Source organism: Pan troglodytes, chromosome 14 (assembly GCF_028858775.2).
Source record: "Pan troglodytes isolate AG18354 chromosome 14, NHGRI_mPanTro3-v2.0_pri, whole genome shotgun sequence".
NCBI lineage: Eukaryota > Metazoa > Chordata > Mammalia > Primates > Hominidae > Pan > Pan troglodytes.
The window spans coordinates 116,331,661-116,346,379 of NC_072412.2; the positions used below are offsets into that span (position 1 = coordinate 116,331,661).

The 14,719-nt window shown below is 49.0% G+C and overlaps 2 protein-coding genes across 11 annotated transcripts in view; one reads left to right on the forward strand and one right to left on the reverse strand.

The window, feature by feature from the left end:
• Positions 1-1,964, reverse strand: part of CARS2 (cysteinyl-tRNA synthetase 2, mitochondrial) — a 73,055-nt gene extending 71,091 nt beyond the window's left edge. The window contains exon 1 of one of the 5 annotated variants that reach the window (XM_016925531.4): positions 1,488-1,964. The gene's annotated coding sequence lies outside the window, so the exon portion shown is untranslated. Of the gene's footprint in view, positions 1-358; positions 1,283-1,487 lie in introns of those variants that run through there. The other 4 variants (XM_063792320.1, XM_063792321.1, XM_016925533.4 and 1 more) reach the window with 4 other exon arrangements.
• ING1 (inhibitor of growth family member 1) lies at positions 882-9,423 on the forward strand. Of its 6 annotated transcripts, none has more exons than XM_016925537.4 (2): positions 882-1,328; positions 7,585-9,423. In XM_016925537.4, the coding sequence occupies exons 1-2, from the start codon at positions 1,325-1,327 to the stop codon at positions 8,286-8,288; spliced, it is 708 nt and encodes a 235-aa protein (XP_016781026.1). In that variant the 5' UTR covers positions 882-1,324; the 3' UTR covers positions 8,289-9,423. The 6 variants fall into 6 exon arrangements, with proteins under 6 accessions (XP_016781026.1, XP_001139907.1, XP_016781025.1 ...); XM_001139907.8 differs by lacking the exon at positions 882-1,328 and adding an exon at positions 2,051-2,636; XM_016925536.4 differs by lacking the exon at positions 882-1,328 and adding an exon at positions 3,745-3,880.
• The last annotated feature ends 5,296 nt before the right edge of the window (positions 9,424-14,719 follow it).

The following is a 14,719-nucleotide window of genomic DNA, read 5'->3' on the forward strand; positions in this document are numbered from 1 at the left end:
TCAAAGCCAAAGCTCTCCTGCTGTGTAGGTGAGATGAAGGGGCTTAAAAGTGAAGATTAAATCCACTTCAAAGTGTAAAGAGTATCCATCCATTTATCATTGCAGCAACGTTGCAACGTGAACAATCCGATTCCAAATACAAAACAGCTCAATTCAGTCTCTTTAGCGTACTCACATCCATAGCACAAAACACCCGGCAGGGCCCTGGAATGAGCACCACTGCGGTTAATAATCTACTCTATAAATACTGGACGAATCCAAATTTTTACTGGATTACACAGAATACGTTTTTTAAAAATCCAAAGAGTTTTAGATGTTACAACAGGGTTCCATCAAATACCACGTTTCCAAATCTTACCACCAGAATGTGTATCCATTTCAACTGCAATTATTTTGTGTCTAAAGCTGTGTACTCTGCTTTGCAACAGGATAAACCCGGTGGATAAAAGCTGAAATCCGACCCTGTCCTAATTAAGAGGCTAAGAAAAATGGAGAACCGCGCTGGCGTGGAGTTGATACAGAAACACTGCAAGGGCTGGGGACAGGGCTTAGTTCGTGGAATACACAGGCAGCACCACCAACCCGGCTCTCCGGAAAAGAGAAAGTCCGGTGAGAAAGGTGAAAACTGACAAGGCACCGTTCTCCGACTTGCTGAAAAAAAGACAATGCAAATAGAGCAGGGTCCAAAGCGAAAGAAAATCAGAGAAAAGCAGGCAGCCAAGCGTGGCAAACGCAGCTTTCGGGGCCACCCCGGAGGGGACCCGCGGCGGCCGCAGCGGGGCGGAGGCCGAAGCCGAGGCCGCCCCGGAACCGGAGAGCCAGGCGGGAAGTGCACAAAGGCACGAGGCCACGCCCAGGAGGGGCGGGCCCTTTGGCCGGAAGGGGGCGGGCCGGCGCGCGGGGCCGGTCGCCTAGGCAACAGGCTCGCGTGGCGTCCAGGCTTCTCAGAAAGCCCAAAATCCGGGAGCTTTGGGAGGGTAGAGAGGCGACGCGGGGGAGGGCGGTCCGGGGAGCTGAATGGCCCCAGGATGCCGGCCGACCGGGTGTCTGCATACTGTGGGCGGCCTTTCCACGTGTGGGGAGCGGCCTCCGAGAACGGTGTCCATGGCACAGGGCGGGAAGAGATAAGGCCTAGGGAAGGCGCCCCTCGGGCCTATCCACCTCTTCTGGGGCTCGGCACTAGGAAGCAGCTTCCCTCTCAGGCCCCTTTGTCTCCAAGCCGTTCCAAACTGAGTACCGGGAGACGACACAAAGGGAGGGCGGTGACGGATAGCGCAGGCGCGGGAGCCGCCTAGGCTGCTGGGAGTGGTGGTCCGGCCGCGGAATGGGTAGGTCTCCCGCGCACTCTGCGGCCGCAGCTCAAAGGACACCGAGAGGGTGCCAGTGCGCATGCGCCGCCACTTCCGCCCGTGCCCGGCCCTCCCCTTCCTTCCGCCTCCCGGAGGACTTGGGTTGATAGTAGTAAGAGTCCGGGGGGCATTACTCACGGTCTCCCCGCCTCCTCTTCATCGTGATTGGGCTGTCAAAGTGATGTTGGCAAGTAGATTGGCTACTGCCGTTGCCAGTTCTGTTTCGGGCCCTACTTATACTGCGCTGTGGGGCGGGGACGAAGAGTCAGGGGCTGAGGAGCGAGTTGTGGTAGTTGCTGTGTACCATGGTCTCGGAGGTTTCTGTCCCGCGGCCCGTTAGGTCCTGGTCGGGTTTTCAGCGAAGCAGGCCGCTCCCCTGCGTTTCCCAGCGGGCGTGCTGTGCCGCCCAACAGGATCTGCCTCCAAGTGCCAAAAACTCCTAGTAAAGTTTGCGCCTCGCCCGCCGTCCCCACCCCAGCGGCCCTGACGCTGTCCCCTCCGCGACCCTCGCCCCTGGAAAAAGTGACAGGCAAGGCCACGCCCCCGCGAGGGCCGGCCTCGAGCCCGCAGCCCCCAGGGCCCGGGACGGTGAGGGGCGTGAATGCGGCGGGGGGCGGGGCCGTTGCCGGGGGATGGGGCCGGGGCGCATGCGCGCTGCGCAGCGGGGCTGAATGTTTCCCAAGTGTTTGAAACTGGTATTTGGGTTTTCCACGTTGGACAAGTGCGGCTCGGCGGCCAGCGGAGCGCGCCCCTTCCCGCTGCCCGCTCCGCTCCTCTCTTCTACCCAGCCCAGTGGGCGAGTGGGCAGCGGCGGCCGCGGCGCTGGGCCCTCTCCCGCCGGTGTGTGCGCGCTCGTACGCGCGGCCCCCGGCGCCAGCCCCGCCGCCTGAGAGGGGGCCTGCGCCGCCGGCCGGGGCGTGCGCCCGGGAGCCACCGCCACCGCGGCCCGCGCCCTCAGGCGCTGGGGTCCCCGCGGACCCGGAGGCGGCGGACGGGCTCGGCAGATGTAGCCGCCGGGCCGAAGCAGGAGCCGGCGGGGGGGCGCCGGGAGAGCGAGGGCTTTGCATTTTGCAGTGCTATTTTTTGAGGGGGGCGGGGGGTGGAGGAAGCGGAAAGCCGCGCCGAGTCGCCGGGGACCTCCGGGGTGAACCATGTTGAGTCCTGCCAACGGGGAGCAGCTCCACCTGGTGAACTATGTGGAGGACTACCTGGACTCCATCGAGTCCCTGCCTTTCGACTTGCAGAGAAATGTCTCGCTGATGCGGGAGATCGACGCGAAATACCAAGGTACGGCCGGGTGATGGATGGGCGGGGGCGGCCGCCTCCTTCCCGGCGGGTCCGGGCGCGCCGCGGAGCCGGGCCGGTCCTGCCGTGGACCGGAGGAAGCGGCCGGCTCCGCAGCGGCGGCCCTCGGCAGGGGCAGGAACAAAAGGTCTGGAGCGCCTTTGATTCGCCAAGGTCCTTGTGTGCAAAGCCCGGGACACGGAGGAGGAAGGAGGCGCGAGAGGTCTCGCTGCAAGGCTGCGCGACCAAAGCGCTCTTTGTAGTGAAGTGATGAGGCGGGTGCTGCGGGGGAGGGGGCGGCGGGTCCAAGCCGCGTCCTCTAGGAGGGGGTGCAGATTACGGCGCGAGATGGAGGGATGTGCCGGCGCCTGGGGCTACAGGGCGCCGAGACGGGGCTGCAGGAGGAGGGCGGCTGTGGGCCGGGGTTCCCGCGGACCCGGTGCCTCGGTCCCGGGCAACGCCGCTCCTCTGGCCCTTCGTCGCCCCCCACTCAGTCCCGAATCTGAGTGTTACATAAAGTACCGGGTAGTACTCCGCTCGGGGTAGGTCGGCCGCCCCCGCCCAGCCCCCTCCGGCCCTCACTTGGAGCTGGACACCGAGTAGGGGCCGACTGCGAGGGGCGACGCCGCCGGTTGTAGTTTGCGGAGGACGAGGGCTTTTCTCTGTGTGCCGTAGGAAAGGGAAGGGAAGGGGAGGAGCGGAGGCGGGGAAGGCGCCCATCTGCGCTGCGCTCGGGGGGGCGCGGGCAGATCGCTGGCTTGGAGAGGACCGTGGCAGGTGAGAGGACCTGTGGGTCGTTCTCTGCAGACCTGGCCGCCCAGGGTGTCAGAGAGAGGTGGCGAGTTCGTGTCCGCCGGGAATTGTTGGCTGTTGGGGAAACTTTCTTGCGAGGTCAGTCAAGGCTTTGGGGGCTCTTGTTTTGAATGTGGATCACCACTCGGAGTTTACTAATGTTTACAAGGCTGCGCAGTAGGGAAACGGAAGAGTTGGGTGGGGGCAAAAAAAAAAAAAATTGACTGCTGTCCCCGAAAGTACTAGACGCCTCTGCCGGGAAGGCGCCCCTGCGCGTTCTATCCGAGACGTAGCTTCGCAGCGACTTTTATAGGAACTTCATTAGCATATTATGGAACGTCCCGCCTCAGCCCCCCAGTAGTTGGCTGTGATGTCCTTCGTGGAATGTCCTTATCATTCCCCTGCGGAACGATTGGTCGCTGAGGCGGATGAAGGCGGGCCTAGCGCAATAACTGGTATGGGTCTGTGTTTCCGCTGTCTTCTTTTTTCTTTTTCGGGGAGGAGCGGGTTGGAGGGTGGACGAGTTGATTTGAACGTCTTCGGGTCGCTCGGCCTCCAGCCTTGGATTGGTTCTTCTCGCTGCTGGGGCGGGCCGTGCTCTTCCGCCCTGCGGTGTGGTTGGTTTTCCTCCTGGCCTCCGCCCTCCAAATCGGCGATTCCCATAGGCGGCGGCTCTCGGGGTGCGGGGTGAGTCTCCCGCTGGCCTCCTCCCCATTGGCTGGAGGCCTGGCTGGTGTCGCCCCGGCCCCTCTTCCCGCTCAGCCCGGCCACTTTCGGGTACGGATTTATAGCAGTAGCAGTGATCCCGGGCCTGTGGGCTCGGGGCCGGGGCTGCAGTTCGGACCGCCTCCCGCGACCCGCGGGACCGGCTCGGAGACAGTTTCAGGCCGCATCTCTGCTGACCCGAGGGTGGGGCCGCGCGTGGCCGTGGAAACGTGAGTGATTGGGGCTGCGTCCACGAGCGGGACCCTCGGCGCAGAAACTTTTCTGGAAGGTGCTGTCCTCGGGCCGGACGGGCCCCGTGGGGTGACCCTGGGGCTCCGGACGGAAGGAAGGCAGGGGCTGAGACCACTTTGATCGTTCGACGATAGAAAAAAGTAGCGCGGGGCGGGGTGCAGGGTTCCAGCTGTCCAGACAGCAAAGTTCATGGAGCCACTTTGTCCTCCTGTCGTTGCTGGGGAGAGCGTGGCTTGCTGCTTGCTTCATGTTCACCTAGGGTGATGAACTTTTTGGCTTCAGGAAAGATCACAGTCCTGCCCCCCCGGGAGTACTGGAGCGGCGCAGCTGGGAGCGCCGAGAAGCGAGCCAATCTGTCGCAAGGGTCACAGCTCCTTGGACTTCGGTGTAAATGCTGAGCTCTGCCGCGTAGTTCTGAAAGACTTCCACAGACCTACTCTGTAGGAAGTCAAACGTCTTTTGCTTAGTAGGCATCAGTTGTATGTTAATTCATAAACTTGGATTATAATTAGTTTATCGATTTAAAATGGTGTTTGAGGTTGCTTGAATTATTTTTCAAACATTATCATAAAAATACCCACCCACCCCCTGGGAAGTTCGCTTCATAAAGAACTTCAGTGCAACCCGTAGGTAAAATTAAAATACATTTAAAATAATTGGACAAACCAATTTAAATGTTGCTACAACCCCATTTAATCTGTAAATTGCATGTGCTGCTGCTTTCCATGGTAATGTTGGTGTGGAATATGTTTGGAAGAAAGGCAGTAGTGTCTGAAGCTGAGTTGCTGGCATTGAAGGAGCAGAGTGTCTGGAAGTTTGGCTTCCTGTTTAGCAGTGGTGTTGTTCCTGTTTATAAATATTTGTACTTAGTGGCTTTGTTGATAAAATACTTTGCTTGGAGTATCAAAGAAATATTAGGTAACAGAAATACTTCTTGGTAGTTTTGCGATGGGATATCTGTTTCTCTTGCCCACAAATTAGGCTTCACCTGGATGGAAGCTTGCTTGTGATGTAAAATAACTTCTGTGTTATTAAATTTTAAATTTATATGATACAGTTTTCTGTGAAATGACAATATTGTCTTTAGAACTTTGATTACTGATGAAAAGAAGTGGTACCATTTTGTAACCCTAAATCCATTTAGAAATAAATGGTACACATATTTTAACATGATGATAAATAAGTTGAATAAATTGGTATTACTTGGATACGTTGAACACAGCTATTTATTTTTATAATTAATTACTATATGAGACTAGGGCATTCCTCCTGGTGGCAGGCAGCCTGCATTGTTCCTCTAGGAGTCTTCAAAGCTGTCTTTAGTTTGAGAATATACTCTGGAAAATATTACCATTTAGAGAAGCTTCAGCGTTGGCCTGAGTTCTTATGTTTACTCTAGTGTTAGGTATATGTCTTATAACTATTTGGAGATAAGATCTGGAAAGGAAGGGGGTAACATTTTAGACAATCCCTCCCACTCTCCGCCCCTCCCCTAGTTTACAAGTAGTATTGTTGGCCAGGCACGGTGGCTCACTCCTGTAATCCCAGCACTGTGGGAGACCGAGGCGGGCGGATCACCTGAGGTCGAGAGTTGGGAGACCAGCCTGTCCAACATGGAGAAACCCTGTCTCTACTGAAAATACAGAATTAGCCGGGCGTGGTATTACATGCCTGTAATCCCAGCTACTCGGGAGGCTGAGGCAGGAGAATCGCTTGAACCTGGGAGGCAGGTTGCAGTGAGCTGAGATCGCGCCATTGCACTCCAGCCTGGGCAACAAGAGTGAAACTCCGTTTCAACAAAAAAAAGTAGTATTGTTGCCTTGTTTAAAGAGACTGCAAAAAGGTTTTAGGAGAATAATCTGGTACTGTTTAATTTAATGGTTACTGTTTGAGGAAAAAGAACTCTGGAATTTCTGTGTGTTTAAGTAGCCTGTTAGCAAGGCTGTTTACTTCAACTAGATTTTTTGAATAGCTTTTGTTTCTTGAGAAATTGCCTAATTACACTTGCCAAATTACACTTTAAAATCATATACACTGTCCTCTAACATGCCCCGGAAGGTTTACATTTAAATACTGAAGAGGTTTTCTTTTGTTTTTGATAACATTTTAAAGTCCATTGACTTTAACAGATGTGAAGATGTTTTTGTTTAAGCAGTAGATGCAAAAGTAAAACCTACCAGCTTCGCTTTAAAGCAAGGCTAGTGCATTCACTGCAGTTAAAAAATAATAATAATAGCCCATCACAGTGGTGCTTCTGTAGTCCCAGCTACTCAGGAGGCTGAGGTGGGAGGGTCTCTTGAGCCTGGGAGGTCGAGGCTGCAGTGAGCCGAGATTGCACCACTGCACTCCAGCCTGGGCGACAGAGACAGACCTTGTCTCCAAAATAATAACAAGTCATAATAATAATAAAGCAAAGCTAGGTTTTCTGGATTATTGTGGCAGAACTGTTCTTGCTGTCACTAATACAGAGGGATAACATGCTAGAATAAATGTGGGGACTGAAACTGAGGACCTAAGTCACAAAGTAGCCTGGACCTTTACTGTTAACCCGGTTCTTTAAATCATAGAGAGCTATTATATAAATTTATACACATTCTCTCATTTAACAGGGTATTGTAGATGTTGGTATATTAAAATAAAGAAAATAAAGACCTTTTTTATTTGAAATATTCAAATAATTTATAATATATTTTATTAATGTTTGTATATTGTGTATAAATGTAATAAATACCATGTTTATATAATGTTATATGTATATTAATAATTGTATTCAAATAGAAACATTTGAGTAAAAATGATGGCAGTATAGACATAGTCATTAATAGAAAGTATTAATAAATGTTGGGTCCCGAGCACTGCACCTCATTTAAACGTTTCCTGTTAATGGCTTCAGGCGTTGTCACCCGTGCGTGCCTGGGAACTGTTCTCAGGTTCCCTGGGGTGGCTGGAGCGGCTCCTGCCGCTGTGGAAGCTGGGCCGGCATTTGTGTTGTGTTGTGTTGTGTTGTGTTGTGTTGTGTTGTGTTGAGGTTAGCACAGGAACAGATAGGCCCGGGAGGGCCTGTGGCTGGTGGGCTTTGTTCTGGGCAAGCTGTGCGCTGGCCCCTAGGCTCCCTGCCAGCCCTCTCCGTAGACCCGTCCGGGGCCGTGTGGGTTGTCCCGGTGTCCTGCTCGCGAGTGACGCCTGTCCTTCTTGCCCCCAGAGATCCTGAAGGAGCTGGACGAGTGCTACGAGCGCTTCAGTCGCGAGACAGACGGGGCGCAGAAGCGGCGGATGCTGCACTGTGTGCAGCGCGCGCTGATCCGCAGCCAGGAGCTGGGCGACGAGAAGATCCAGATCGTGAGCCAGATGGTGGAGCTGGTGGAGAACCGCACGCGGCAGGTGGACAGCCACGTGGAGCTGTTCGAGGCGCAGCAGGAGCTGGGCGACACAGCGGGCAACAGCGGCAAGGCTGGCGCGGACAGGCCCAAAGGCGAGGCGGCAGCGCAGGCTGACAAGCCCAACAGCAAGCGCTCACGGCGGCAGCGCAACAACGAGAACCGCGAGAACGCGTCCAGCAACCACGACCACGACGACGGCGCCTCGGGCACACCCAAGGAGAAGAAGGCCAAGACCTCCAAGAAGAAGAAGCGCTCCAAGGCCAAGGCGGAGCGAGAGGCGTCCCCTGCCGACCTCCCCATCGACCCCAACGAACCCACGTACTGCCTGTGCAACCAGGTCTCCTATGGGGAGATGATCGGCTGCGACAACGACGAGTGCCCCATCGAGTGGTTCCACTTCTCGTGCGTGGGGCTCAATCATAAACCCAAGGGCAAGTGGTACTGTCCCAAGTGCCGGGGGGAGAACGAGAAGACCATGGACAAAGCCCTGGAGAAATCCAAAAAAGAGAGGGCTTACAACAGGTAGTTTGTGGACAGGCGCCTGGTAGTGAGGACAAAATAAACCGTGTATTTATTACATTGCTGCCTTTGTGGAGGTGCAAGGAGTGTAAAATGTATATTTTTAAAGAATGTTAGAAAAGGAACCATTCCTTTCATAGGGATGGCAGTGATTCTGTTTGCCTTTTGTTTTCATTGGTACACGTGTAACAAGAAAGTGGTCTGTGGATCAGCATTTTAGAAACTACAAATATAGGTTTGATTCAACACTTAAGTCTCAGACTGATTTCTTGCGGGAGGAGGGGGACTAAACCTAACACATTAAATGTGGAAGGAAAATATTTCATTTAGCTTTTTTATTTTAATAAAAGTAATATTATTACTTTATGAACAATTTTTTTTAATTGGCCATGTCGCCAAAAATACAGCCTATAGTAAATGTGTTTCTTGCTGCCATGATGTATATCCATATAACAATTCAGTAACAAAGGTTTAAAGTTTGAAGATTATTTTTTAAAAAGGTAAATGGTTAAATTTTACATGACAGATATTTTATATATTGGCCTGTTCCCCAAATGGCCATTTTAAAATGCTTGGGTACACTTCTCTTAAGTGGTCTAGTCAAGGAACCTCAAGTCATGCTTTTGCTATCACCAATCATAGTGTAGCCATCTTTAATTTATATGAGGTGTATAAATGTACATTTCCAAATGAACTTGCACTTGTTATATTATAATTGGAAGTGCAGTCAGCAGATGCTGTTGTGAAGCTCATGTCACAATTATGTGCAAAGGTGTGCTTCCTGCTGTATGTGAGCTGTAAAAATGTTATGTGAAGAAATAAATGAAACTTGGCCAGTTTGTTCCTCTAGTAGTATATTTAATTTTGACATAAGTAACTTTTAAAATTTGTCTTAAAAATTTATACACCAGCAATTTAGACAAAGCCTTAAGCAAATTTTGTATTATTGTTCTCACTTATTATTAATAATGAAGTAGAAGTTACTTAATTGCCAGCAAATAAATACGTGTCAAAAAAGAATCTGTATTCAGACCCTGGGTCAGGAAATTACTGCCCACTTGTCAAGTCCAGCCCACCATCTGTTTGAACATTATATGAAGTTTAAATTCTAGTGTCCATAAATAAAGTTTCAGTGGAACACAGCCGTGCTTATGTGCGTATGTATTGTCTGACTGCTTTTGCAAAACGGCAGAGTTCAATAGTTGCACCTGAAACCATTTGACTTGACAAGCCAAAACTATTTTCTGGCCCTCTGCAGAAAGAGTTTGCTGACCTCTGATTTAGACTAGCATCTAACATTGATTTGCCCACATATTGAAAGGGTCAGTGGAGTTTTCATTTATTATTTTTTATTTTTTTGAGATTGAGTTCCAGGCTGGAATGCAATAGCGCAATCTTGGCTCACCGCAACCTCCGCCTCCCAGGTTCAAGCGATTGTCCTGCCTCAGCCTCCCCAGTAGCTAGGATTACAGGCATGCACCACCACGCCTGGCTAATTTTGTATTTTCAGTAGAGACGCGGTTTCTCCATGTTGGTCATGGCTGGTCTCGCACTCCCGACCTCAGGTGATCCACCTGCCTCAGCCTTCCAAAGTGCTGGGATTACAGGTGTGAGCCACCATGCCCGGCTGGAGTTTTCATTTTTTTTTTTTTTTTTTTTTGTGAGATGGAGTCTCACTCTGTCTCCAGGCTAGAGTGCAGTGGCCCAGTCTTGGCTCACTGCAACCTCTGCCTCTCGGGTTCAAGCGATTCTCTTGCCTCAGCCTCCCGAGTAGCTGGGACTACAGGTGCGTGCCACCATGCCCAGCTAATTTTTGTATTTTTAGTAGAGATGGGTTTTCACCATGTTGGCCAGTATGGTCTCGAGCTCTTGACCATGATCCGCCCACCTCGGCCTCCCACAGTGCTGGGATTACAGGTGTGAGCCACCGTGCGCTGAGTGATACGTGGTTCACTTTAACTTCGCACATGGTAAAATCAGTTTCTTTCCATGATCTGTTTCAGAGTCTCTGTGAAGCTACCTACCACAAAGAAGTAGTGAGTGATGACTTTCTAGAATCTAAGTATATGGCATGTATTTATTATAAGTAAAACATTAAGTTTGCTGATTGTTTACTTGTGATAAACAATTATTGTGAACTTTATTTGTGCTGGACATAAGTGTCTGTTTTACAGTGAAATTCCATTATAGAGGGTTACTTGGTAGAGAAATGCAAATTGTAGTTGGTCATATACTAAAATTTGAACTTTTTACATATCAATACTTACAAATAGGTGTTTACTTTCCCACAAAACTCCAGAACATTTAAGAGTCTCGGGTGTTTAAATTTGATGAGATTTACCCAAACAAATAGTGAACAAAAGGTTTATGAAAATAAGTTATGAAACTAAAATACTTAATAAACATCCAGTGACAATAAAAATAGCTTGAGTCTTTGCTTATATAAAATTTTATGCTAATTTTTCACTTCTATATTAATTGGAGGTAATAATGCAAATTAAGTTATAGAAATGAAGAGTCAATGAAATGCAGTTGCTCATCCTGGATTTCTTCATATTCAGTTTCGGTGTAGACAACTGGTGAAGAGAGATGGCTCAGAGGCCAAGCCTTGCAATCTAGGAACCCAGCCCTGTCCTTAAGGGCTTGATCTTGAATAAATTGCTTAACAGTTGGTCTATAGTTCTACACTTTTAAAGTATGTTTCACAGAGGGTGGTTCCAATAAATAAATGCACTGGCATATTCAAATGTTGGATAATTTTTCTCTAGCTTTCTTCAAGTTTCTCATAAGGACAGGTGGGTAGCCACTTATTCTTTAAAAAAAATAGATACAATACAGAGTCGTGTTGGATTGGCAGTCTTAAATCACTCGTTATTTCCAGTGGACATTAAAAAATCACAGATAAGTACTTAAAACACTCAAGATTTGGGATTTAGATCATGATTAGATACAATAGAAAGATCCTGGAATCCCGACATGAGGACAAAAATGGTACTGAATTCTTTTTGAAAAATAGATTACTGAAAAGCGATCTAATGTAGAACAGTTGCTTTTACTTAGATGTTCCATGCATATTTGTTGTATAATAACCAAGTTATTACAGTTCAGATAAAGGGTCCAAAGTGTTTTCGTTATGATATAATACTTTCTATTGTAAACTGGACTAAAGAAACGTTGTATGTTCAAGGAAGTGTTGAGCAGCCATGGTGTTCCTGGGACAGGCTCCCCAGGTGCTGAGAGAGGTGCTGCAGGAGTCACAGACCTGCAGGCACGCACTTGCCAGTGACTGGGACGTTGGCTGGTGGTTCTCTTTTGGTGTGATTAGAGCTATGTGAGTTGTCTCAATACTTGAGACTGTCGGTGGTTGCCAATGCTGAATAAAGCATTTATCAAAGTAAAAGCCATTTCCTCTTATTATATATTATTTTAGAAAGAGTACACATTTAGTTGTGATATCCTTTTGTAGTTCACATTTATGTAGTGTTCCAGGTAATAAGTTACCTGGAACTTACCTGAACACTTCAATATTTCATTAAAGTATTAAATCTTTTTCTTAGGCAAAATGACTAAGAGCTTCATCTGTGCACTTCTAAAGACATGATGTGCTCTCGAGGACATCTAGCTTTTTTCCTTCTATCTAAAGTAATTTATGGCTCTAGAATCCTTGGCATATATGGAGAGAGGTTTTATTGATACTATCTGCCTCCCTCTCCATTTTAGCATGTAGAATGTGCCTCTTTCATCGCAGAGTCCAGGCAGTTCTCATCACCTTGGGGGCTAGATTTCCGGGGTTTTTTTAATCTGGAAAAATTGCTAGTCCATGACTGCATTTCTTGAGGCACTCGTGTTCTCTGCACAGGCTCTCATTGTGAACTCGTGGAGGGCTTAGGAAGACACCGCTAATGGGAAGGAGGTGGGAGAGCTAATGTGTGTTGTGTTGCTAAGTCAAAATTGCCTCCTGAGGCTTTTTATGAGGGGCTTTGTTTCAGAGTATTTATTTTAACTATTCCGTCTTTGTTTTTTAAGCAGCTCATCAGTGAGAATCCAACTATTACATTTTTTTCTAACAAACCAAACATTAGTGAGCTGTGCCCCCTGCGCCACCAAAAGAATGAGAGGAATTCTATAACTGGAACGAAGAAAATCATTAGGCCAGTTCTCTTTCCTTACCTCAAATACTCTATTACCTGACTGTTCATAAAGATGGGGTTGGTATTTTTCCAATTAAAAACCCCAATCTGAAAAGAAGCTACTACAAACTGAGTAACAGGTTAAATCTTTTTTTTTTTTTTTTTTTTTTTTCCTGAGACGGTGTCTTGCTCTGTCACCCAGGCTGGGGTGTAGTGGCCTGATCTTAACTCACTGCAACCTCTGCCTCCCGGGTTCAGCGATTCTCCTGCTGCAGCCTCCCGAGTAGCTGGGATTACAGGCGTGTGCCACCAAGCCCGGCTAATTTTTGTATTTTTAGTAGAGACAGGGTTTTACCATGTTGGCCAGGCTGGTCTCGAACTCCTGACCTCTGGTGATCCACCTGCCTCAGCTTCCCAAAGTGCTGGGACTACAGGTGTGAGCCACCGTGCCTGGCTAAAGTAGAAATTTTCTTTTTTTCTTTTCTTTTTTTTTTTTTTTGAAGTGGTTAGAAAAGTTTATTTTGTGCTTAGGACTTTTTTCTTTTTCTTTTTTCCTTTTTTTTTTTTTGAGACGGAGTTTTGCTCTTGTTGCCCAGGCTGGAGTGTAATGGCGCAATCTTGGCTCACTGCAGCCTCCGTCTCCTGGGTTCAAGAGATTTTCCTGCCTCAGCCTCCCAAGTAGCTGGGATTACAGGCAGGCGCCACCACGCCACACCCAGCTAATTTTGTATTTTTAGTAGAGACGGGGTTTCTCCATGTTGGTGAGGCTGGTCTCGAACTCCTGACCTCAGGTGATCCACCCGCCTCAGCCTCCCAAAGTGCTGGGATTACAGGCATAAGCTACCGCACCTAGCACCTTAGGATATTTTTCTAAGGCATCACAAGTTACACATCCAAAGTCTTCAATGGTATAATATTTTATATTAAAGTAGAATTTTCTACGAAACAAGAAAATGCTTGTTTCAGCAGGCAACTTTAAATAAAGGTACTCAGTGTCGTGGTGTATGTATATCAATATAGCCACCATTTATTGCCTCCTATATGCTAGACACTGCTAGCACTGCATACTTCATATTTTATGACAACCCTGCCAAAAAATGGCTGCTTTTCCTGATGAAGGTGCTGAGACTCCAGCCAGGGACCTGACTTGCACAAGGCCAACGCCCTGCATCTGGCTCCAAAACCAGCATCCTTGACCACCGCCTGGCACCCGGAGGCCTCCTCATGGTCAGGGCCTGGCGTTGCTGCTGGTGTTCCCTGAACGCCTAACATGCCAGGAGCGTGCTGTCCTCCCAGCTCTGTGGGGGTCTTACGACTGAGAAAGCCATAGAAGGTGAAAGAAACGCTCATGGTCTCACGGGAGGAGAGAGCGAAAAAGTCTTAATTGCTGGGCTTCTTTGCCTGAATGAAGGGATCTGCAGGAGCCACGGGTATTTGCACTACCAAGTTCTCATGCTTCTGATTTTCCTCCAGGTAAACCAGGATGCTTACTTCAAGTTTCTTGTTTTGCCCTACAATGAATTTTAGGATTGTAATTTACCTGTAAGGTTTTTGTTTGTTTGTTTGTTTTGTTTTGTTTTTTCGAGATGGAGTTTCGCCCAAGCTGGAGTGCAATGGCGCAATCTCTGCTCACTGCAACCTTCGCCTCCCGGGTTCAAGCAATTCTCCTGCGTTAGCCACCCGAGTAGCTGGGATTACAGGCACGCGCCACCACACCTGGCTAATTTTGTATTTTTAGTAGAGACGGGGTTTCTCCATGTTGGTGAGGCTGGTCTTGAACTCCTGACCTCAGGTGATCCACCCGCCTCGGCCTCCCAAAGTGCTGGGATTACAGGCATGAGCCACCGTGCCCAGCCTACCTGCAAGGTTTTAAGCAATTCACCAGGAGCCATGCACGGTGCTAGAATCAGCATGAGAGTCAAAGTCAGATTTGAATCAGGACTAGTTTATCACAGGTTAACCTCAAGGAAGTCACTCTTCTCTGCCCAATGTTCTCAGAAGCGAAATAAGGACAGTGATAATGCCCATCCCAGGAGTGGAGGCCCAGACTTGTTAATGTCTGAAAATACTGCAGAAATGCTAGAGCACTGTACAGATAACAATTTGAGTAATATTTTTGGTCAAATTATTCTAGTTTAACACATGTATTCTTAAAAAATGGACTTGTGATTCCTTACAGCTAAAGAGAATCAAGTCCACCCTTAGCATGTTAGCGGTCGCTGCCAGGTTCCTGCTGCATGAGGAGGAAGTTCTCCATGGCTGCTTTTCTATAAACAATTCCATTTCTCGTTGTAGAACACAGAAGTAA